General features: G+C 38.9%; 1 protein-coding gene across 5 annotated transcripts in view; it reads right to left on the reverse strand.

Moving 5' to 3' along the window:
- Positions 1–26,674, reverse strand: part of lpp (LIM domain containing preferred translocation partner in lipoma) — an 89,674-nt gene that overhangs the window by 5,414 nt on the left and 57,586 nt on the right. For all 5 annotated transcript variants that reach the window (XM_089001485.1, XM_089001482.1, XM_089001487.1 and 2 more), the window contains exons 3-5: positions 26,349–26,461; positions 23,986–24,108; positions 10,264–10,791 (exon numbers count right to left, since the gene is read on the reverse strand). In XM_089001485.1, coding sequence (XP_088857611.1) covers positions 10,264–10,791; positions 23,986–24,108; positions 26,349–26,461 — 764 coding nt within the window. The remainder of the gene's footprint in view (positions 1–10,263; positions 10,792–23,985; positions 24,109–26,348; positions 26,462–26,674) is intronic.

Raw genomic sequence — 26,674 nt, forward strand, 5'->3', positions numbered from 1 at the left:
AATTTTGTGTAGTTTTACGGCTTCGAAAACTACAAAGTAGGAAATTATGTTTTATGGGGACCTGGGAATGGATTATTCTCATTTTAATGGTTTCCTGTGAGAATTTAATTTTTGGGATACACACTTTTCGCCTTACACACTCTGTCTGGGAAACCAATTAGGTTCGTAAGCCAAGGTATCACTGTATTTAATAAGAATTCATGGACTGAATATATTTCACATGAGTATGTGATTCATATATTTTTTTTAGGCCAGCAGAGAAGGCCTTGCACCAAATTCCATTTTACTTGAGATATTTGGATCTTTATGGGAAACTACAAGGTGCCTCGATGGCGAGCGGGGACATTCGAGGTCGCGTCGCCCTCCCATCAGCGGCGTTTCGTGCCACTTGACAGACGTCGTCAGTCGTCGGCTGACATTTGAGCGCCGTCGTCTACAATGTCACTCAAGATGGCGACTTGCAAAAGGCACAGACGGGTTTGTCGCCCCAAACAAAAAAAAAAAAAAATGTGTTCATGTTGGAGAGCCGTGTTTGTTTCTTCTGGTTTTATAGCAACGTGCTAAGCTAAGCGCACCAAAAAAATAAAAATAAACATCTTTGGCTCCATTTGGCTTTTTTAAGGGGAAGATTTTTAGACATGTCGGAACATCTCAAGGCACTACACGTGGCACCTAATATTTTAGCTCTATGCCTAAAATAGCGACGTAAGACAAAGTTAAATACAGTGATACCTCAGCTTACGAACGCTTTAGCTCACGAACTTTTCGCTTCACGAACATTAAATTCGCGAGCATATAGTCTTGTTTAACAAATTAGTTTTCGGCGGACGAACCAAACCACACAACGCCACGGTGGCTAGCGGACTAGTTTTCGTCACCCCCATTCTTTGAGTGCGGACGTGGTTTGTTATCGAGTGGAGTACGTTTGCTATTATGGCACCGAAAAAGACCCCTCCACAGGCTAGAGTTAAGCCGAAGAGGACATCATCTAAAAACATGAACGAGGTGTGCCTTTGTGTGACTTAGCTGTCCCAGTCCCATTACGCTAAGTAACTACCATCACAAAGGTAAATAAAACGACTTTATTATATAGTACTGTTTTTTTCTTTTACAATAAATTACAATAGCACTTTTATTATACGTAAAATAAGGTATATTTTGTAGTTTTAAGTCTTATTTAGTAGAAAAGTATGTTTTAAAGGGACCTGGGAACGGATTATTCTCATTTTAATGGTTTCTTATGGTAAATATATATTGGAAGACGAACTTTTCACTTTGTACACACTTTCTGGGAACCAATTAAGTTCGTAAACTGAGGTGTCACTGTATTTGGAGAGGTGGTGGGTGGGGGGGGGGGGTGTTGGCTAACTCAGCCTCTGCGAACGGATGCGAGTGAACTTTCCCTCAATCCCCCCAAAACGACTTTTACACATCGTCTGGCAGTGAATGAGTTAAATTCCGGGGGTGAAAATAATCCATTCACTCAATCTATTTTGTTTCTTGAAATGATATAGAGAGATGCCATCTTGAATCACAATGATGGCCAGCAGACGGCAACATGCGATCGGTACATGCTACGCATGTTGTGCGATACCACGGTTAAAGGACAACCGACACCTCCGGACAAGTTGCGTCCATAATTTGTAAAATCACTTCAAATGACTTCTACTGAGCGTATTTTACAAAGATTCCATGGCATATAGCTATATTTTGCGTTTTAAGACTCACGCTGAATATTCACAAAGTCTTGTTTTTGAGTTTGTGACGAGTCCGTACGTGACGTCACTGAAGGAACGCCCCTAACCGAAAAAAAGGACACATTGTAGCAGTCCTTCCATCACGTCAATAAATTTTCCTGTGCTTGTTTGGTCTGAAAACGTCATGTTGCACCAAAAAGAGCCAGAAGAGGGCGACCAAGCTCCATATAAGGAATTTATCAGCCTGTGGAAACGGGCTGATAAATTCCTCACAGGAGCTCGGTCGCCATTTTCTGCCTCTTTTTTGGTGATCCATTTCCCCCCTAATGTTGCCTCAAAATGGCACGGAATAAATTACAGTAAAGTCTCGTTATATCGATATTCAAGGGAGTCCGAAAAAATATCGATATAACCGGGACTATCAATATATCCGACCCTGTTTGCAAGTAATTTTCTCCGTGAGTGCATAGAAATAGTATCGATATAACCGGGACTATCGATATATCCGATATCGATATAACGAGACTTTACTGTATTTCATCGATTGCAAACATGTATGCTTTCCTCTTCAGAACTATTTGAATCAGATTCATAACTGGATGTGCAACAAGAAAGCATATTCTCCGAATCTGAAGCCATTGTTTTGATTCTCGAGCAATGCAAGACATCTTGGCGTGACGTCACGAACTAGGGGCGGGACTTTCTGAAAATGCCCAATTCGCAGCTCAATTTTTTTGCAGATTTTGGACACTTTGAGTCATTTTTATTGGTGTTTTGCATTTGACTAAAAATATCATACTGCGTGTTTTGGGTATTTACGATGCTGTAAAACGTTTTTCTGATGTCAGTTAGCAAACAAAAAAAATGGTGTCGGTTGTCCTTTAACGTTTCACAGGAATTCTGCTTTGTCATGTTCCCGCGCCAGCTGCATATTTCATGTATTTTTTTGAATATATATTTGCATCATCCCATTGAACGAATTTTCCGATTGCCAATAAAAAACATGATTATTTTATGAATATTATGTACAGTAAAGTCTGGTTATATCGATATCGTATATATCGATAGTCCCGGTTATATCGATACTATTTCTATGCACGCACGGAGAAAATTACATGCAAACAGGGTCGGATATATCGATAGTCCCGGTTATATCGATATTTTTTTCGGACTCCCTTGAATATCGATATAACGAGACTTTACTGTATTAAGTTCCAAGGAAAGCTAGCACCCCAAGGCCACTTTCTGCCCGGTGAGGAGGAGCACATAAGTCAAAATGTTCTCCAAACAAAATAGGTCATTCTCTTTCAGCTCCAATTAAATGCTGAGGGGTGCATTGGGTGAGTGGGGAAGATGGGGAGGGGGGGGGGGGGGGCAGAAAATATAAAAATATAACTCTAGAGCAGCTGTGTAGCGTAATTAAAAATTAAGGCTCAAGCCATAACCGCCGCGTGTTACCGCGCAGACAGGATTCCCACAAAGAGACAACATGTAATGTATGCGAGGTAGAGGAAATGGCTTTTCTTTTTCTTTTTTTTTGCCTTTTACGTTTGTAAGATTGTGCGTGAGTACAAAAGTAGGTCATGTGTTTGGAAGTGACACATGCGCCTGCAAACAGATATTTGAAAATCTGTTGAGTGCAGAGAGGGGCCGCCACCAGCAATCTGGAGGGGCGGAGAGAGAGAGAGAGAAAGTAATAAAAAAAAAAAGAATGAAAAAGGCAAACAACATAACAACAACTGACGGGTTTGGTTGTTGGGACAGGACGTTATTTGACGTTTTTCTTTTTATTGTTTTGGCATGTGGAGTTGATGAGATTTTAAGTTTGTTAAATAGATGTCAATATAATATCGTTTTGGATTTATTTTGGAGGTTTTAAAGGGCAACCGACGGCACTTTTTTGTTTTTTTACTGAAATCAGAAAAATGTTTTATAGCATCGAAAATACCCAAAACGATGATATTTTTTATTCAAATGCAAAACACCAATAAAAATGACTTAAAGTGTCCAAAATCTGCCAAAAAAATTGAGCTGCGAATTGGGCATTTTCAGAAAGTCCCGCCCCCCAGTTCGTGACATCACGCCAAGACGTCTTGCGTTGCTGGAGAATCAAAACAATGGCTTCAGATTTGGGGAATATGCTTTCTTGTTCCACATCCAGTTCTGAATATGATTCAAATAGTTCTGAAGAGGAAAGCATACATGTTAGCAATCGATTAAAGAATTATATGTGCCATTTTGAGGCAACATTGGGAGAAAATCTCTCACCCAAAAAAATGAGGCACAAAATGGCGACCTCCAGTGGCCACCTCTGCTTCCACATGCGGATAAATTTCTTATATGGAGCTTGGATGCCCTCTTCTGGCGGCTTTTGGGTGCAACACGGTTCTCAGACCAAACATGTACAGCAAAATACATTGACGTTGATGAAGGACTGCTACAATGTGTCTTTTTTCGGTCAGGGGGCGGTCCTTCCGTGACGTCACGTACGGACTCGTCACCAACTCAAAAACAAGACTTCCCGTATATTCAGAGCGAGTCTTAAAACGTAAAATATAGCTATATGCGATAGAATCTTATTAAAATACGCCCAGTAGAAGTCATTTGAAGCCATTTTACAAATTATGGACACAACTTATCCGGAGACGTCGGTTGTCCTTTAAATGGACATACTGGATATATATATATATATATATATATATATATTATACAGTAAAGTCTCGTTATATCGATATTCTCGGGAGTCTGAAAAATATCGATATAACCAGGACTATCGATATATACCCTGCGCGCATGTATATCTCCTTGCGTGCATAGCATAGACATAATATTACTATCGATATAACCGATATCGATATAACGATACTTTACTGTATGTATATATATATATATATATATATATATATATATATATATATATATATATATATATAATAAACAAAAAAAAAAATACAATAATATAGAAAAAATGATGGATGAAATTGATAATTCAGAACATGTCAGGAAAAAATAACAAAAATAAATAACATGAAAAATGAAATCCACCATCCGCCATGTTTGAAAAGACCATTTTTTTCCCCCACGCTTTCTCTCCTCCCCCTTTGACAACTCGTCCCCGATCCTCTAAACACGGTCCGTCCAATAAATTAAAATTTGCTGCGCCATGAAAACATTTGCTCGCTAATCACGCGCTGACTCGTGGGTAACCTTGGCAAACGGCGCTTTGAATGGAACGGCGCCGTCTCTTTAAATGCCGTTTTAGATTAAAGCCGCACTAAAAGAAGTGCGTCCATTAGCTTGATTGAGCGACGGGGCTATCGGGATGCCCTTTGATGGATGTCTTCATTAAAGGATGAGTCGTCACAAGAGGGTTATGACACGTTGGACGCCAACTCGCGAATAACCAAATGTTAACCCCCGCCACCATTACCGCGTGAAAAATAAACCATCAATTTCCATGAATCGCCATAGCGCCACGAAATAGGAACGCAAAGGCTAAGCGGGATGACGACTCGTCGTGTTATTGCCGTCTGAGCTTGAGTGACGGCGGTTTTGACAGCAGCGGATTATATCGCAATCCCGATGTCCGCCAGAAGGTCAGCCATCTTGCCAGCTGTTAAAAGTTGCAAAATGGTGGACAGTTTCTGGAAAGTAGTATTTTTTTTGGGAGGGGGAAGGCTCCCCCCCAATAACAATAATGCTAATAATGCTAATAATATTGCAAATAATAAGAAGAAGAAGAAGAAGAAGAAGAAGAAGAAGAAAAAGAAGAAAAAGAATAAAAAGAAAAAAAGAAAAAAAGAAGAAAAGAAGAAGAAGAAGAAGAAGAAGAAGAAGAAGAAGAAGAAGAAGGGGGAAGTCGACGCCGAAACATGTCAGGTATTTGAACACCGACAATACACTGTCTGTAAGATAAAAATATGTTTTAAATTAGATATCAAGTAGACAGGATGAACTTAATACAACTAATAATAATAATAATAATAATAATAATAATAATAATGTACAGTAAAGTCTCGTTATATCGATATTCAAGGGAGTCCGAAAAAATATCGATATAACCGGGACTATCGATATATCCAATATCGATATAACGAGACTTTACTGTATTTCGTTTTTCTACTTTCATTCCTTTCATCACTTTGCTGCTGTGAAATGTAAATTTCTCCACTGTGAGACTAATAAAGGCATATCCAATCCAATAATAATTATAATAATAATAATAATAATAATATCAAGAATAAAGCTAATAAAAAATTGTGAGACTAATAAAGGCATATCCAATCCAATCCAATCCAATCTATATTAAGTAAAAATAATATTAATAATAATAATACTTAATGATAATAACAAAATTAATTATTATTATGATTATTAGGCGGGACCTTCTGAAATTTTCTGAGGTCATTTTGAAGCAGTTTTGGGACACTTTAAGTCATTTTTATTGCTGTTTTGCATTTGACTAAAAATATCATACTGCGTTTTGGGTATTTTAGATGCTATGAAACGTTTTTCTGATGTCAGTTAGGAAACAAAAAAATGCTGTCGGTTGTCCTTTAAGTTTATTATAGTTATTGAAAATTTTGGTTGAATATTTTTGCTGGCATTATGATTTTATGTTAGTACATATAGTTCTAAGCGCTAGCATAAAAGCTAACACGACCACCTCACCATTTTAAGATTTATTTTTGGAATGCTACACATCTGATATGAAATGCGAGCCTTACAAATGGCAGTAATTTATCTTATTTTGACTTTAGAGATTCTAAGTATGGACAGTATACATTATAATACAGTAAAGTCTCGTTATATCGATATCGGATATATCGATAGTCTCGGTTATATCGATACTATTTCTATGCACGCACGGAGAAAATTACATGCAAACAGGGTAGGATATATCGATAGTCCCGGTTATATCGATATTTTTTCGGACTCCCTTGAATATCGATATAACGAGACTTTACTGTAGTTTAGTTTGACTTACAAACACCTAGCATCCTTGATGAAAGGAAGTAACGTACAAAACAGAAAGACCTTCGAGAGCGAGGTCTAAATATATCCAACACACTCATTTAGTTTATTCATATTTTTTTTTACTGCATTTAATGAATTCTTTCTTTTTCTTTTATGTGGCATCAAAGGAAAACAAACGCACTAAACGTCACCTTTTGTGTTTTGACGCCAAGCTGGGACGTCGGCCGAGCGAGCTTTCCAGAAAAAAAAGGAGATTTTCTTGTTTTTTGAACAAATATAATTAGTGTAGCGCGTCTAATTTGTATTTAGTAAAACACGTACGGTCCTTGATGAACGTCTCCCGCAGGACGTCGTCCGCGCTTTGTTTGCGAACGAGAATCCTTGAATTAAAGGAGAACTCCAGGGCCTTCCACTTTCCAGAGATGTTGTTCACATTACAAGTCTGTCTCTACTGTACTTGACAAGTCTCAGCGCACTGGCGCGCACGGTACTATTAAAAACTCTGCTGGCACGGGTCGACATGCTGCAAGCAAGTCGTCTTTGAATAAAATGTAAAAAAAAAATGCAAAACTGAAAAGGGACTGAATGTTTTTACCTTTATAATTTATAGATAGATAGATAGATAGATAGATAGATAGATAGATAGATAGATAGATAGATAGATAGATAGATAGATAGATAGATAGATAGATAGATAGATAGATAGATAGATAGATAGATAGATAGATAGATAGATAGATAGATAGATAGGTAGATAGATAGATAGATAGATAGAGATAGATAGATAGGTAGGAAGTAGGTAGGTACATAGATAGATAGATAGATAGATAGATAGATAGATAGATAGATAGATAGATAGATAGATAGATAGATAGATAGATAGAGATAGATAGATAGATAGCGAGATGGAGATAGAGATAGATAGATAGATAGATAGATAGATAGATAGATAGATAGATAGATAGATAGATAGATAGATAGGTAGGTAGGTAGGTAGGTAGGTAGGTACATAGATAGATAGATAGATAGATAGATAGATAGATAGATAGATAGATAGATAGATAGATAGATAGATAGATAGATAGATAGATCAATGAAGAAGTAAATAAAACAAAATATTGTAATACTATAATATAATATTGTAATTGTAATAAAAAATAGATAGATAGGTAGATACATACATACATACATAGATACGTAGATAGATAGATAGATAGATAGATAGATAGATAGATAGATAGATAGATAGATAGATAGATAGATAGCTAGATAGATAGCGAGATGGATAGCTAGCGAGATAGATAGATAGATAGATAGATAGATAGATAGATAGATAGATAGATAGATAGATAGATAGATAGATAGATAGATAGATAGATAGATAGATAGATAGATAGATAGATAGATAGATAGATAGATAGATAGATAGATAGATATGTAACATCCGATTTACGACCTGGTTCCGTTCCGACAAAACGGTCGTAAGTCAAACGGTCGTAAATCGAAATGCATTCAAAATGGCCGACGCGAGGTTTTATACGACAGGATAGTATACGATGTCAGTCTTCGGTTAAAGCCACGTGATTGGTCAAGAACGCAGCAGTGAGGGGAGGTGGTTTAAACATTAAAGAGACAGGCAAATGACAGAGAAAGACTGAGAAAACGGATAGAAAACAGCGACATTTGGATTTGTTTCAACGTTGATAGTTCAAAGTCAGAGTGTAGACTGCAAGGTTAAAATAAAATACAACAATAGAGGTATTCAGATTGCTGAATGAGGTGAAACCAGAGCCAAGGATAGAACCATAGAGGTTATCAGATTGGAGAGGTAATCACATTGGAGAAGTAATCAGATTGGCTAATGAGGTGAAATCTGAGCCAAAGGATAGAACAGTATAACTAATCAGATTGGATTCAGGGAGTGGTCCACTGCTCCCTCAACCTTAGAGCAGGGACCCATCAAATCATTGGTCTGTCACAGCCACCTCTGTCCATTAGGTATACAGGGCCAGGGTTAGCAGCAGATCTTTAGTTCGCTGACGAAGCTTTTCGGATGAGGAGCGAAACGTCCGACACCTTTTCCTCGATAGATTCGCAATTGTTGTCACGGACACGATTTATTAGCCCCGCCCACTTTGCCTTCATGCTTAAATTTTCCACTGCAATCAAGTGACAGTAATGCTTCGTAGTTTTCCCGGTAGACCATAATATGGTTGGAACAAAATGTTGGTATACGTCTTAGTAGTTCTTTTTTCTTGTCTCCATTTTGCGGCTTCCCAGTAGACATTTTTTTATGTATATGTGTGTGCATGCATATCCAATATTTACTTGCAGGGTAATGCGACAAGGGATGTGCTTGTAGTCTTTGATTGCGACGCACAGAATAAACTGTTGTTTTAACCTTTATAAATTTTTCAAAGATGGCGTCCGTTGGGGCTATGCACCATCTGAATCAATTTGTCTCACAAGATTGTTTTTTTTTAAACCAGCTGAAGCGGTTTCTTCATGTCTGTTTCCTTCGCTGTGATTGGTTGTAGGGCTCGTGTTCAAATGAAAATGTTTTTGCACAAGCTCTATTGAGCTTTTAACATTTCTTAATGTCTTTGTGTTGAACGCTCAAATTTGTTGCTCTTCACAAACAGTTATAGGGTGAAATGGTGAAGTTTGAAATGCGCAGTTACTATGAGTAATTTTATTAATACAGTGATACCTTGGCTTACGAACTTAATTGGTTCCCAGACAGTGTGTAAGGCGAAAAGTGTGTATCCCAAAAAATTAATTTCCCAAAGGAAACCATTAAAGTGAGAATAATCCGTTCCCAGGTCCCCATAAAACATAATTTTCGACTAAATAAGCCTTAAAACTACACAAAATATACCTTTTTTATGTATAATAAATGTGCTATGGTATTATAATTAAAGAAATAAACTGTATTGTATAATAAAGTCGTTTTATTTACCTTTGTGATGGTCGTTGATGGCTTGATAGAATGGAGTGGCCGATTTCATCAGCATTAAACACTTGATGAGGAACGTAGCCTTCTTCTTTCACCATCTTGAGGAATGATCCCTTGTAGGTGCTTTCTCCGTGATAATCTTATCTAGTTCCTCATCAATTGTGTTCTGTTTAGCTGGGTTGATAGCATTTTGCATCAAGTGTACAGATGGCTTGCACGGGTTGTTTGTGGAGCTTGATTGATGGGATATTTTAACCTTGCATTCTACACTCTGCCTTTGAACTATCAAAGTTGAAACTTTCTCACTGTCATCTGCCTGTCTCTTTAATGTTAAAACCACGCCCCTTCACTGCTGCGTTCTTGACCAATCACGTGGCTTTAACCGAAGACTGGGGGCGGGGAATAGTGGACAAAAACAGTCAGCTGCCATTTTGTTGGTAGAAGAACGGGCTCGTTCGCGAACGACACATTGAGGCAGCTCCACGTACGAAAAAAGTTTGTATGCCAAGGTGAAGTTCATATGCCAAGGTAAAATTTTCATAAATGTAACGTTCGTAAACCGAAAAGTTCGTAAGCCAAGGGGTTCGTAAACCGACGTATCACTGTACTACTATGTCCTGGGACTGTACTTACCTTCGGTGGAATGACTGGTCCAGAGGGGTAGGGGTCCAGGCTTTGTGGCACATCAGTAATGTAGGTCTTCTTGGGCCCCGTCGGCTGGTAGGGTTGAGGTTCGGTTTTCCCGTAGGCCTGCTGCTCCTGATACACGCCCGGGCCAGCTGGGGAGAACCCCGGTTGTGGCGGCCCGAAGGCGAAGTCGGGCCCTTTGGTCTGCGCCGGCATGTACCGCACTTGGGTGGGGCTGCGCGCCGGCTGAGGCACCCCACCAAAGTGCTGCCCGCCAGCGGTGGGGTGCTGGGGGCTGGGCTGGGCCGCCCGCACTTGGACGTTGAAGGTTGGTTGGCTGGGAGTGGAGGCGGTGGCGTAGGAGGCCGCCACGGGCTGGAGCTTCGTCGGTAGTGTCGACGAGCCGCCGCCTGGATGCTGGGCTTTGGGCGTGGACTTCTTGGTGGCGGTCAGCGGTGGCTGATTGGGGATGACCATGCGCTTGTAACCGGTCACCGGAGCACTGGGGGTGGACACCGAAGAAGGGCCAAGGGTCTAGGAAAAGATATACAGAGAACGGTGAGACAAAGTTACAAGGCAGAACTAACTAGTAGACCCTGACATCACGATACGTTGTTGTCACGGTTTGCGAGGTGGTGATGGCGGGTGCGCATCCCAAGAAGCAGGCAGCAGGGAGCAGGAGGTTGTTTGACAAATTGTATTAAAATAAAGGTCAGCAGGAACAAAATGTAAAACATCAAAATCATCTGAATAGAAAAAATACAAAGTAGCGAAAGAAGACCAAGAGTAAAAGTCCGCCAAGGTTAAACAAACACGTACACAATGCATGCAGCAAACAAGCAGCAAACAAACAATGAACCGGCTCGGATGGTCGTGCCGGGTGTCCTTTTAAGTGTCAGTGATTATAACGACCCGCACCTGCGAGGCTGTCTGCAGGGCTGACGTCGCTACCCACTGGTCGCCAATCTGATCGGGACGACCAGCACCTGTGCAGGTGTAGGCGGGGCCGACAGCGCCCCCCGTTGGTCGCCAACCAGATCATGACAGTTGTTGAATCCATCCATGTTTAACATCAGTGAAAACACACTTTATGAATCTGCTCTGGTTTTTGCTGTTTTTTTGTACCCCACATTAGACCCTGACATGGTCACTTGACAATATTGAGTGCGTCCATTACACACTGGAATGACGCCATTTATTAGTTCTGCCAAGTCTGCTGCATTTCTTTAATGTAGAGTAATACATAGCCAGTTAGTTAGCGATCCAGCCAGATAGCTAATAGATAGCAAATACAGTAAAGTCTCGTTATATCGATATCGGATATATCGATAGTCCCGGTTATATCGATACTATTTCTATGCACGGACTGAGAAAATTACATGCAAACAGGGTCGGATATATCGATAGTCCCGGTTATATCGATATTTTTTCGGACTCCCTTGAATATCGATATAACGAGACTTTACTGTAGATGTCCAGCTTGGTAACTAGCTAGATATTCCGTTGCTGGTCCCATTCTCTTGAATGACCTGCCAATGAACATTTGGCAAGTACCCTTCACTGCCCATCTTTAAAACCCGTCTCAAAACTCACTAGTAGTACTCTTTAGCATTCGAGTCCGACTTGGTGCTTTCCACTATCTTTGTGACTGCTTTATTTCCTGTATATGATTGTTGTCCATGTCAAGCACTTTGTTCCAGCTTCAGCTGTGTTTAAAGCGCTATATAAATCAATCTGTATTGTATATGTTTATTGCCGTGGTTCAGCAGACGACTGGTGAAGTACCAAAAGGTCTTAAAATCGTCTCTTTGTTCTCCTTATGCAGTAACTTATCGTACGTAATTGACTTTTTCGTTTTTGTCTTTAGGCGCTAACCTAATAAGGCCGCCCAAGGTTAATGACAGACCCGTTTTAGACGGGCTGTGTGGTCTGACACCGTTACATGGCGTTGGGCGCGATACGATTAAGACTGACACCACAACTACTTTACGCCCTGTGATTGAGACGTTATGATTTTCGCGGCCTTGAAAGCTAGCGTCCGGATTGCCGTAACACTTCCCAGGAAACGCGGAGAGCGTCGCAAATCTCCGTGATTTAGCATCTTTTCCCGTATGAGCTTCCCGAGTCAGCACAAGTGTGAAGTGACGTTTCCACCCCCAAGCAACCATTTATCCTGGCTTCTCTCCGCCCATTAGCTAGCTATATATTGTGTGTAGCAGCTGTCAAAATGCCTTGGAATTTACTCGCTGTACTCACTTCAGTGAACTTCAACTGAAAAACAAATCGCTCCACATTTTTGTGTATCTTTAGGACTACGTGACATATTTCCGCGTAGTCCGCGTTGTTTTTTTAATCATATAACTTCATATATTCATATAACTTAGGAATTAATAACTTTTTTCTGATGAAAGAAGAGAGTCTAAGGTTTCTTACACTGAATTCAATGTTTATAGGTATCTATTTGCTGTCTACTAGCTATCTAACTAACTAGCTGGCTATCTATATATTTGCTGTCATTTTGCTATCTAACTAACTAGCTGGCTAGCTAGCTAGCTAGCTATTTGCAGTCTATTAGCTATCTAACTAACTAACTGACTATCTAGCTAGCTATTTGCTGTCTATTAGCTATCTAACTATCTAGCTGGCTATCTAGCTAGCTATTTGCTGTCTATTAGCTATCTAACTAACTAACTGACTATCTAGCTAGCTATTTGCTGTCTATTAGCTATCTAACCAACTAGCTGGCTAGCTATCTATTTGCTGTCAATTCATAATAATAATAATAATAATAATAATAATAATAATAATAGCTAGCTGACTAATTAGCTAGTTATCTAGCAAGCTATCTATTCGCTATCTGTCTAGCTAGCTAGCTTCCGGGTTGAGTGAACGCTGGCGCGTGTGGCTGCCCCTGCTCACCCACACAAAAACTTCTCCTGTGACTGTAAAGTGACCTTAAGAGTTATGAAAGGCCCTTTAAATGGAATGTGTTATTAGTATTATTATTATAAACCGTCATCTTTAGCATCTTGCTCTACGAAAGCTAGCAACGACATTAGCGTAAAGTTGTTTGTTAGCATCTGAGCGGCATGCGGCTTGTTTTTTTTTTTTTTTTTTTTTTTTTTGTATCCCACATAATCCACGTCAGAGGGGCGATCCTTGAGGAAGTTCCCAAAAAAACATGTTGTGCTTTTAGTCGGATTTTTGTCTGGATGATTAACTCTAAAGTTCATTAAAATGGGAGGAGGTAAAAAAATTGAGTTTTTTTTGCATATGTATGGAGACAAATTTCCACTGTGCCCTTTAGGAAGAGACATTACTTCATTTAAATGTTTCATGGTTTTTAACAGTGCCGATTATTCATTAATCTCTTTAGCCCTCCAGAGCTAGCGTTAAGTTAGCGCGGCCGCGGCTAATGCAAAATCGAGGCCCCTCCGAAATCATTACGCCGCCACGGTAGATTTTCTACCAATTATGACAGCGGAATGTGATGAAACTAATGAAATGCGTACCATTAGTCAGTCTGCCAAGCGGGATACATTTTTTTTGGGGGGGGGGGGTCCGCCCACGCAGATAGCATGTCCTCCCGACGCTCATGCGATCACGCGCAAAGATGACAAAAAACGCTATGGGGATTTATCGCTAAAATTTGAAACCCTACCCTAGGCTTGTGGTCAACTTTTATCTTCAAACTAAAGATGAAACCATCACCAATGGAAAGGGGGTCAAGTGGGGGAGGGGGGGTCACAAAATTCTAATGTGTAAACCACAGGTGTCAAAGTCAAGGCCCGAGGGCCAAATCCGGCCCGCCACATCATTTTTTTCGGCCCGCGAAAGCAAATCAATCTTGTTAAATTCTATGATGTGTGCTAAAATCCTAACCAAAATTTCTGATTTTTGGATGTAAACCACAATAACAGTCATTATTCTTGACTTCAGATTTGAAAACTAGTTATTCATTAATTTATTGTGCGCTCTATATGTAATATGTGGAGGGGATTAAACATTCTAATGGTTTCCCCAAAATCATAACGGCCCTCGAGAGGAAACCATAACTACAATGTGGCCCTCGGTAAAAAATGACTTTGACACCACTGGTGTAAAATGTTTTGACAAGGCCCCAAAAAGCTAACGCTCGGTCGAACAGTTGAAGCCAACAGTGCAAAAGCCTTCGTGTGAGTAAAAAAATAAAGTTTTATGATGAATCAAAAACAAAAGCAGGGCTTTTTTGCCCTAAAGGTTAAAAAAAAGATAAATTGTCCACCCAGGGTGATTTAAAATGCAAACGTTACCCCCCCCCCCCTCCACCCCTTCAAAGGCTGCTGGAGAAGGTCCTCATCTTCCCCCTCGCGTGTCGAAAAAGCTTTCTGGAGACTCGCGACAAAATTTAACAGTCAACATGTCGGAAAAGGCGCATTTGATTTGAGAGCGGGGTGCGCAGGTTTAGCTTCCTGCGTTGACTGAAAATGCATTGAGAGATGCGAAGCGGTTCAATGGTTAGATAGTCAACGTTGGTTAAAACGGACCACCTAATTACCGTATGTATTAAAATGAGGTGTATTAAAATGAGATACGGTGTATTAAAATGAGAATAATCTGTTCCCAGGTCCCCATAAAACATAATTTTCTACTTTCTAATTTTCTCAGCCTTAAAATTATGCAAAATACAGCTTATTTTATGTATAATAAATGTGCTATGGTATTATAATTAAAAAAATAAACTGTACTGTACAGGTGCTTTCTCTGCGATAATTTTATCTAGTTCCTCATCAATTGTGTTCCGTTTAGCTAGTTTGAACTATCAAAGTTGAAACGAGTCCAAATTTCACTGTTTTCTATCCATTTTGTCACTCTCTCTCTGTCGTCTGACGGTCTCTTTAATGTTTAAACCACCTCCCCTAACCGCTGCGTTCTTGACCAATCACGTGGCTTTAACCGACGACTGGGGGCGGGGAATAGAGGACCAAAACAAGCCTGCTGCCATTTTCTTGTTAGGAGAACGGGCATCACTGTATATGTATTTTCATGTTTAAAAAACAAATAATTATTTTTTTTTTAAATATACAGTAAAGTCTCGTTATATCAATATCGGATATATCGATAGTCCCGGTTATATCGATACTATTTCTATGCACGCACGGAGAAAATTACATGCCAACAGAGTCGGATATATCGATTGTCCCGGTTATATCGATATTTTTTCGGACTCCCTTGAATATCGATATAACGAGACTTTACTGTATTGTAAGTAACAAGTTGATTTTGGAGAAAGAGAATTACAGTAAAGTCTTGTTATATCGATATGGGTTATATCGATAGTACTGCTTATTACGATACTATTTCTATGAACTCAAGGAGAAAATTACATGCCAGCAGGATCGGATATATCGATAGTCCGGTTATCTCGATATTTTTTCCGACTCCCGAGAATATCGATATAACGAGACTTTACTGTATATAGAAAACGTTTATTTTTTTTCAGACAAAAAGAATTACGAAGTCATTTTTATATGGAAAAAGTTGCAAAATACACTATTCATTAGTGGTGTGCCTGATACACCAGAAAATTCGGTATGTGGGGGCATCCTCATCGTCATGACAGCAATGTCCGCACTGCTTGGAACATTTTGTATTTTGCCTTTCATTTTGTACGCGGCGCTCCGCCAGCCAGTGGCGACTGTTTACTGGAAGGTCAATCCGGCAGCAGGTTCGGAGTTTTGACAGAGAGGGGGTGGGGCGGCGGGGGGCCCACTGGGTTAGCTTAGCCTTGAGGTGAAAGAGGGGCGGGAGGGGTGCAACTCATTGTTCCGTCAACGTTTGTTTAATCACCGTCTTTTTGTCTATGATAAACAAAGCGAGCCAATGACAAACAAGGGTCGCAGCCGCAATCGTGAGTCTTTATGGAAAGGGGGGAACTGGGGTGTGGGTGGGGGGGTCAAGTCCTAGAAACAACGCTAGGAGGGCTTTACGTCAACTGATGTCACTGTAAATCACGACATAAACGCACGCTTTGATGACATTGACACTGTGAGTAATACGGCCAATTTTCGACGGTTACTTCATGGCAGATATCACAACATCCGCACTTGTCAATGATTCAATACATGGATAAAATTGTCGGTATTCTTAACGAAAAAAATAAATACAGTCCGCTCGCTAAAAAAAAAATAAAAATAAATGAATATCATTCACTGCCATCCCCGAAGTAATAATACAGTAAAGTCTCGTTATATCGATATCGGATATATCGATAGTCCCGGTTATATCGATATTTTTTTGGACTCCCTTGAATATCGATATAACGAGACTTTACTGTAATAATAATAATAATAATAATAATAATAATACGTGTGTGTATGCTCTCAGTCGTACAGGAATGGTCCATTGATGAAAAGGTTTCTTCAGCCGTCATCTGTACTTCTTTGAAGGTGTCGGACGTTTCCCTTCTTATCCAAGATGCTTCATCAGCAAACTAAAGTCTTGCTGGTAGTTTCGGCCCTACATATATATATATATATATATATATATATATATATATATATATATATATATATATATATATATATATATAAAGTATCGTTATATATATTCATATATATAAAATATCGATATATATATATATATACCCTATATGTAATATATATAGAAATAGTATCGAAAGCAAGCAATTTTTATTATAGTTTGCTGACAAAGCTTCTTGGATAAGAAGCGAAACGTCCGACACCTTCAAACAAGTACAGATGACGGCTGAAGAAACCTTTTCAATAATAATAATAATAATAATAATAATAATAATACATTTCATTTATCATCTCTCTATCCAGACTATCGATATATCCGATCCTGCGGCATGTAAATTTTCTCCTTGCGTTCATAGAAATAGTATCGTAATAAGCAGTACTATCGATATAACTGATATCGATATAACTAGACTTTACTGCATATGTACATGTACAACTGGAGTGAATACTAATGTTTGTATGTACAGTTGTTCGTAACTCGAATGTTCGTAAGTAGGGGAGCGTCTGTATTATACTGTACTTTAATTTAAAACAGATTCTTTTAAGACAGGCAGTGTATTTTAGGTGTTCAATTACCTGACAGTACTGTACTTTGTCGAGCCACCCTCATTTCTAGCAGAGATAACTCCAGACCCATATAACTTGGGAAGTAACTCTTTTTTCTGATGAAAGAAGAGAGTCTTTTTTTACGCTGAATTGAATGTTTATGTCATCCTAAAACTGAATATTCTGTGGGTCCTGTAATTTGAGTGAAAAATGACAAAAACCCTGGCACTGGAGTGGACACATTTTTGCACATTATCTGGCAGTGAATGAGTTAATTGGAAAATGTTGATTCCCATAATTTCTAATACCATATCATTTTATTAAAATGAGTACAAAATTGGCAAAAAAAAGGGAATCGTCAATTTTAGCATCATCACTCCAATCAGGATTTTGAAGGCGCTTTGTGAACCTTCACACCACCGCCGTCCTCGGATTGTCCGACAGATGACGGGGAGTATCACCATCCCCAAAACGGCGAGTCGGTCAAGTGCACTGAAGTGTAAGTCCGGTTGTCTTTGTGCATCACTGTCACCAATCCCCGCTCAGCTACCTAGCACGCTATATTCATACTTGGGGGGGGGGTCAAAAAGGATATGAAGCTAACGTCATGTATGGAAGGAAGCGTGACACGCTGACAGAAACAGAATACTGGAAATGGCGGCGAGATGCCGGATGCGCCGAAGGGAGACCCCCGGCGTCACTACCGCGTCCGTCAAAGCGTCTTCCGTCACAGGGATGTCACAACACAGCAACGTGATCCAGCGTCTGAATGCTCACTGTCACATTTCTACACGTGCGCGCAAACCAGGCAGAATGACGGCGCAAGAAATCATCGCGTTGGCTCGACGTCAATAGTACACTAAAAAGGTACATACAGTACATCTACAGTGATATCTTAGCTTACGAACTTAATTGGTTCCCAGACAGAGTGTGTAAGGTGAAAAGTGTGTTTCCCAAAAATTAATTTCCCATAGGAAACCATTAAAATGAGAATAATCCGTTCCCAGGGCCACATAAAACATAATTTTCTACTCTCTAAGCCTTAAAACTACACAAAATATACCTTGTTTTATGTATAATAAATGTGCTATGGTAGTATAATTAAAGAAATAAACTGTACTATAAAATAAAGTCGTTTTTTTTACCTTTGTGATGGTCGTTGATGGCTTGATGGAATAGAGTGGCCAGTTTCATCAGCTTTAAACACTTGATGAGGAACGTAACCTTCTTTCACAATGATCCCTTGTAGGTGCATTCGCTGCGATAATTTTACCTTGTTCCTCATCAATTGTGTTCTGTTAAGCTGGGTTGATAGCTTTTTGCATCAAGTGTACAGATGGCTTGTGCGGGCTATTTGTGGAGCCTGATTGATGGGATATTTTGACCTTGCAGTCTACACTCTGCCTTTGAACTATCAAAGGCTGAGTGAACTATCCTCATCAAGTGTTTAATGCTGATGAAACCGGCCACTCCATTCCATCAAGCCATCAACGACCATCACAAAGGTAAATAAAACCACTTTATTGTACAGTTTATTTCTTTAATTATAATACCATAGCACATTTATTATACATAAAATAAGGTATATTGTATATAGTTTTAAGGCTTAGAAAATTAGAAAGTAGAAAATTGTTTTATGGGGACCTGGGAACGGATTATTCACATTTTAATGGTTTCCTATGGGAAATTGATTTTTGGGATACACACTTTTCGCCTTACACACTCTGTCTGGGAACCAATTAAGTTCGTGCGCCAAGGTATAACTGTATAAATATAGGTTTTTTTATATATTGTAATTATGACAAGTTGATTTTGGAGAAAGACAATCATATATCGAAGTTGTTCTATTTCACACAAAGCGGAGGGTAAAAGCGAACCATAAAGACTCCTTTCACACCGTCGAGTCACTAAGCTATCACTTGATGTGACTTTCTGAGAATTTTCAGCAAGCTAGCTGTAGGTTTTTTGACCAAAAAAATGAGGTTAGCAATGACCTCCAGGAACCAGGAAAAAAACAGTCATCAAAGTGACTTCAAGGAAAAAAATATGGTAAAAAAAGAAGAAAAAAAATCACCAGCGGTCATCGAGGATACGAACGGGAGGTCAGGTAGCGCGGTGTCGTGTAGCGGTCGCGGCGCTAACGCAGTGGTGGTTGATGAATAGTCTATTTTGACACAGGCGCTCGTCTCCTTGTTAACTCACCCAAACAGAGATGATGAGCTCGGACAAGCAGAGTAGCAAAACTCTCAGTGGGAAACATTTAGAGGGAAAGGGGGGAAAAAAAAAGCCGCACAGTCGGTCGGGTTTGTCCTCGAGTACACTAAACACCAGGGTAGGTTAAAGGACAACCGACGTCTCCGGACAAGTTGTGTCCATAATTTGTAAAATGGCTTAAAATGACTTCTACTGAGCGTATTTTACAAAGATTCAACAGCATATAGCGATAGTTTACGTTTTAAGACTTGCGCTGAATATTCCGGAAGTCTTATTTTTGAGTTGGTGACGAGTCCGTACGTGACGTCACTGAAGGAACGCCCCTGACCGAAAAAAAGGACACATTGTAGCAGTCCTTCCATCACGTCAATGCTCGTTTGGTCTGAAAACCTCGTGTTGCACCAGAAATAGCCAGAAGAGGGCATCTAAGCTCCATGTAAGGAATTTATCAGCCTGTGGAAACGGGCTGATTAATTCCTCACAGGAGGTTGGTCGCCATTTTCTGCCTCTTTTTTGGTGATCAATTTCCCCGCTAATGTTGCCTCAAAATGGCATGGAATAAATGTTTTAATCGATTGCAAACATGTATGCTTTCCTCTTCAGAACTATTTGAATCATATTCATAACTGGATGAGTAACAAGAAAGCATCTTTTCCGAATCTGAATTCTCTGAAGCCATTGTTTTGATTCTGGAGCAAGGTGACCAATAGTGACGTGCCCATTTCCGAGCTAATTTTGTGGCACTTTTGGGACACTTTAAATTTTTTTGTTTCCTAACTGACATCAGAATCTAGCTAGCTATCTATTAACGATCTATTAGTTAGCTAGTTAACTTTCTATCTATTTGAGTTATGCTATCTGTTAGCTATCTAATTGAAAATACGACGTAGAGCGTCATTCCCAAATTTGTTTAGGTTTTCTTGCAGGGGTGCCGATAAAGCGCTGGCCAAACCTCTGGCAGTGTTTTTTCCCTTCCACAGGGGGGCATGGGTCGTCGATTAAAACTTTCAAAAGGTATACCTGGAAGTGCTTGAAAAGCACACGAATGCGACCTTTCACAAAGTGTACGTAAGCGAAAGCGTTACGCTATGCATAATGGAACTTGACAAGCACGTGTACGTCGGCTAGCCGCTTTCTTGCTTATATATTTTTTGTTTTGTAAATAAAATATAGTATAAGTGCATAGCTTAGTCGGGAAAAAACATGTGCTATCGCGTATTAGCCGTGGGGACTTGAAAGCTTTTGTCAACATGCTGTGAAAAATTGATAGGCACCTGTCCGGGATCGAGCGCGCGGGTTAGCTTCTGTGCTAACTAATGTATGGCCGACCCGCTGCTTTTTTTACCTGCCGTGTTTTTTTTTTTTTTTTTTTTTTTTTCAAGGAGGCGTCCAGCAAGCCGTTATATATATATTTTTTTATTTTATTTTTAGCTGTCTGAGCAATGCCGCTAACATGCATGTTCATGTTTTAAACATGAAAAGTTTAGAATCATCAGAAAAAAAGAGTTACAGTGAGACCTCGGCTTACGAACGCTTTAGCTAATGAACTTTTCACTTTACGAACATTAAATTTGCGAGAATATAATCTTGGCATACGAACTAGTTTTCGGCAGATGAACTAAACCACATAGCGCCGCGGTTTTCCACACCAACTTTCTTTGAGTGCAGACATGGTTTGTTGTCGAGTGGAGTACTTTTGCTATTATGGGACCGAAAAATAACCCATTAGCCCGTTTCCACAGGCTGATAAATTCCTTCTATGGAGCTTGGTCACCCTCTTCTGGCTCTTTTTGGTGCAACATGACGTTTTCAGACCAAACAAGCACAGCAAAATGCATTGATGTGATGGAAGGACTGCTACAACGTGTCTTTTTTTTTCGGTCAGGGGCATTCCTTCAGTGACGTCACGTACAGACTCGTCACCAACTAAAAAACAAGACTTCCGGAATATTCAGCGCGAGTCTTAAAACGTAAAATATAGCTATATGCGGTGGAATCTTTGTAAAATACACTCCGTAGAAGTCATTTGAAGCCATTTTACAAATTATGGACACAACTTGTCCGGAGACATCGGTTGTCCTTTAAAAGGGAGGCGTCTTATACAAGCAGATCATAAACAAATGCCCGAGCCACCTCATCTGGCTCCTTTCTCAACAAGCAGTTCTTCTTCATTTCTCACACACACACAGGCACAAATACACAAACGTGCACACACACGGTACATCTTGTATGAGGTCACGGAGTTCAATGGGAGCTAAATGAACAGCAAGTCAATTATTTATATTTGCGTATGTTAACCTTGTTGTCACTTTGTATGCATGTTGAATATAAATATACAGGATGTACTCTACGTATGCTTCTTTTCGATACACTAATACGACAACACGAAATTCGCCATAGGCGACATCATTTTTCTAATACATATAAATCACGTGTCTGTCCTACATTGATTGAAATGATTTAGTTTTGTGCCCAAAGGCTTTGACTTTCTTTTAATATCCTTAAAAAAATCTAATCGTTTATGTAGGTCGAGGCACATTTTAGTCGCTATTGCCAAATAAAAAAAGGGGGGTCTAATATAGGCTTCTTTTTTCTCCTTATAAATAAAAAAAGGAGCATTTTCGTTTTATTAAGCAGCACATTAAACCATCAAATCCGTTTGTTTAAAATTGCATTCACAGTTTATTTTAATAATAATAATAATAATAATACATTTTGTTTTTATGCGCCTTTCAAAACTCTCAAGGTTACTTTAAGGTCACAGGATAAGTTTTTCTGTGGGTGAGCAGCGGCAGCCACATGCGCCAGCGTTCACTCAACCCGAAATTACTCAAATAGATAGAAAGTTAGCTAGCTAGCTAATAGATAAGCTATCTAGATAGCTAATAGATAGAAAATAACTAGCTAGATAGATAGCAACACGTTGAGTGAACGCTGGCCCGTGTGGCTGCCGCTGCTCACACGCAGAAAAACGTATCCTGTGACTGTAAATTGACCTTGAGAGTTTTGAAAGGCGCTTGTAAATAAAATGTATTGTTATTATTATCCACTAATTTATTCGGCAATTGAAAATAAGACATACAGCGCCATTCCCGAATGTGTCCGTTTTTTTTTCATGCTTGGGTGCCGATAAAGCACTGGCCATGGCCTCTTGCAATGTTTTTTTCCACAAGGGGGCAACATTTCCCTTTTTCCATGTTAGCGCTTTGTTAAAGCACCAGCTGGCTAGCGAGCCATTTTTATATAGCTAGCAAGGTAGCTTTCTATCTATTTGAGTTATTCCGGGTTGAGTGAATGCTTGTCATGATCTGGTTGACGACCAACGGGGGGCGCTGTCGCCCCCGCCTACACCTCACAGGTGCTGGTCGTCCCGATCAGATTGGCGACCAGCGGGTAGCGACGTCAGCCCTGCCTGCAGCCTCGCAGGTGCTGGTCGTTATAATCAATGACACTTAAAAGGACACCTGGCACGATCATCCGGTGCCGATTCATTGTTTGTTTGCTGCTTGGTTGCAGCATGCATCGTGTACGTGTTTGTTTAACCTTGGCGGACTTTTACACTTGGTTTTCTGTTGCTACTTTGTATTTTTTCCATTCAGATCATTTTGATGTTTTACATTTTGTTCCTGCTGACTTTATTTTAATACAATTTGTCAAACAACCTCCTGCTCCCTCCTGCCTACTTTTTGGGATCCGAAGCCGCCATCACCACCTCGCAAAACCGTGACAATGCTGGTGTGTGTGGCTGCCACTGCTCACCCACAGTAAAACTTATCCTGTGACTGTAAAGTGACCTTGAGAGTTTTGAAAGGCGTTTGTAAATGAAATGTATTATTATTATTATTATTATTACTATTATTATTACTATTATTATCACTAGCATCACTATTATTATTATTATTATTATTATTATTATTATTATTATTATATTATCATCACTACTATTATCACTACTATTATCACTACTATTATCACTAATATCATTATTCTCACTAATATCACTATTAGCACTCCTATTATCACTACTATTATTACTACTACTATTACTATTACTATAATTACTACGATTATCACTATTCTCACTATTATCACTACTATTATCATGATTATCACTAATATTATCACTATTATAACTACTATTACTATTACTATTACTATTACATTACTATTATTATTATTATTATTATTATTATTATTATTATTATTATTATTATTAGGAATTAACTTTTTTTCTGATGAAAGAAGAGAGTCTAAGGTTTCTGAAGATGCATTTAATGTATATGTAGTCCTAAAATTCAATATTCTTTGGGTCCTGCAATTTGAGTGAAAATGACAAAAACCCTGGCACTGGAGTGGACACATATTTGCACATGTCTAGCAGTGAATTTAAAAAAAAATAGTACTCAAAAAGTATCAATAAACACAAAATGAGGTATGTGTGTTTTACCTGAGTGTTTCGCGGCCTGTATGGCGAACTACTCTCCAGGTCGGCGAGAATGCTGGTGAGAGAGTCGATTTCGGCATCCAAGCTGGAGCGTCGCTCCTCCAGAGTCTTTTCGGGTCCTTTCGTCTGCGACGCATGACATCACAGCAATATGTCATCAAGGCATGGTTATGTTTTATTTTCATAGTCAAAAGTTGATTGCGATCATTTAAAGGACAACCGACGTCTCCGGACAAGTTGTGTCCATAATTTGTAAAATGGCTTCAAATGATTTCTACGGAGCGTATTTTACAAAGATTCCACCGCATATAGCTATATTTTAAGACTCGCGCTGAATATTCCGGAAGTCTTGTTTTTGAGTTGGTGACAAGTCCGTACGTGACGTCACTAAAGGAACGCCCCTGACCGAAAAAAGGACACATTGTAGCAGTCCTTCCATCACGTCAATGCATTTTGCTGTACTTTGTTTAGTCTGAAAACTTCATGTTGCACCAAAAAGAGGCAGAAGAGGGCGACAAAGCTCCGTGTAAGGAATTAATCAGCCTGTGGAAACGGGCTGATTAATTGCAATTGGTGTTTTGCATTTGACTAAAAATATGTGTTTTGGGTATTTTAGATGCTATAAAACGTTTTTCTGACGTCAGTTAGGAAACAAAAAAAGTGATGTCGGTTGTCCTTTAAAAATAAATACATAAATATAAATGATTTTAAAAAAGTGATATGAATGGTCTCCTTTGATTGTGACAGAAGGATAGAAGGTTGCGCAACAGCGCGGGGAGATTGCGAGACCACTTTGAACACAAGGGAAGCTTTGTGAAGCAGCACAACAAACCTTCAAATGAGGAATGTGGATGATTTGGCGCTTGCGGTTATTCATCACGTTGGAATGTCAAGAAGCGTTGATGTGATTAGTATTGCTATTAATAATAATAATAATAATAATAATCCATTTCGTTTATAAGCGCCTTTCAAACTCTCAAGGAGACTTTACAGTCACTGTATTTTTTATTGCTATATTGCTATATCAGGGTTACTCATCACGTTGGAATGTCAAGAAGCTTTGCTGTGATTATTATTATTAGTAGTAGTAGTAGTAGTAGTAGTAGTATTATTAGTATTATATTAGTATTAGATTATTATTATTATTACTACATTATTATTACATTATCATTATCAGTATGAGTACTATTGCTGTATTATTGCGATACCTATTGTGACTGTTATTATTATTATTTTTATTATTATTATTATTATTGGTGTATTGCTATAATGCTATATTGCAATTGCTATTATTATTATTGCGATAGCTACTGCTACTGCTATTTGTATTGTTATTATTGCTATATTTCTACATTGCTTTTGCTATTCTTAGTGCTATTATTATTCTTATTGCTATATTGCTATTATTATTATTTTTTTTTATTTTTTTATTATGATCATTATCATTCTCAGTATTATTGCTGTATTATTGCTATACCGCTATAGATATTGCTACTGTTATTGCTATTATTATTATTATTATTATTATTATTGCTATAGCTACTGCTACTGTTGTTATTGTTATTATTACTTCTATATTTTTATATTGCTATTGTAATTATTATTGCTGTTATTATTATTGCAATTATTATTGCTGTTATTATTATTATTATTATTATTATTATTATTATTATTATTATTGCTATAGCTACTGCTACTGTTGTTATTGTTATTATTACTTCTATATTTTTATATTGCTATTGTAATTATTATTGCTGTTATTATTATTATTGCTATATTGCTTTTATTATTATTATTATTATTATTATTATTATTATTATTATTATTATTATTATTATTATTATGTTGTTGTTGTTGTTGTTGTTGTTATTGTTCTTTGTGCTTTTTTTTCCCACTACCAAGTTCATCAAGTTCTACAACAGGTGTCGCCGTGTTTTGTTTTTGTTTTTGTTTTTGGAAAAGGTGATGGGCAGGGTGCGGAGGGTCCAATAGGATTTTCCACGCCCTTGTTTCAATCCTTGCAGTCCGTTGAAGTCGCATTTTGTCAATCTTGTTTACTTTTCGGTCCCCAACAGATCTGTTTTTTTTGTTTTCGCTATTTTGTGCTCTCAGGTCCCCCCCCCCAAATAAGGCAGGCAGGACCAGACTTCACCAACAGGTGTCAGCCTTCATTCTTAACAGCAGAGAATGTGTGTGTGTGTGTGTGTGTGTGTGTGTGTGTGTGTGTGTGTGTGTGTGTGTGTGTGTGTGTGTGTGTGTGTGTGTGTGTGTGTGTGTGTGTGTGTGTGTAAGAGAGGGTGGTGCAGGAGTTCAAGTGAGAAAAAAAAAAAAAAAAAAAAATAGTGTGGCGAGCGAGGGTTTCTCACCTGATAATCGTACGAGTTGGCGGGAGGAGGCGGCGGGAAGGAAGCGGCCGACGATGGCGGCGAGTGGATGGGATCGGCGGCGGGTGGCGGAGGCGGAGGTGGAGGGTAGTCAGCTGGGAAGAGATAGAAAGAAGAAGAAAAAAAAAAAACTAAAGACACTTACAGTACTACACTTCATGACACCAAAGGATTGATTGTACATGGTAAATTTTGTAACGCCATCGAAAATTTTTGGTAGCTTGAAGTTTGCCATCAAATTGAACAGAAAACAAACTAAGCTGGCTTCACAAAGTTCCACAACAAACATATAGTATGTAACAATACAG

This window comes from Hippocampus bargibanti, linkage group LG07 (assembly GCF_051943395.1).
Source record: "Hippocampus bargibanti isolate YZ-2025 linkage group LG07, ASM5194339v1, whole genome shotgun sequence".
NCBI classification, from domain to species: Eukaryota; Metazoa; Chordata; class Actinopteri; order Syngnathiformes; family Syngnathidae; genus Hippocampus; species Hippocampus bargibanti.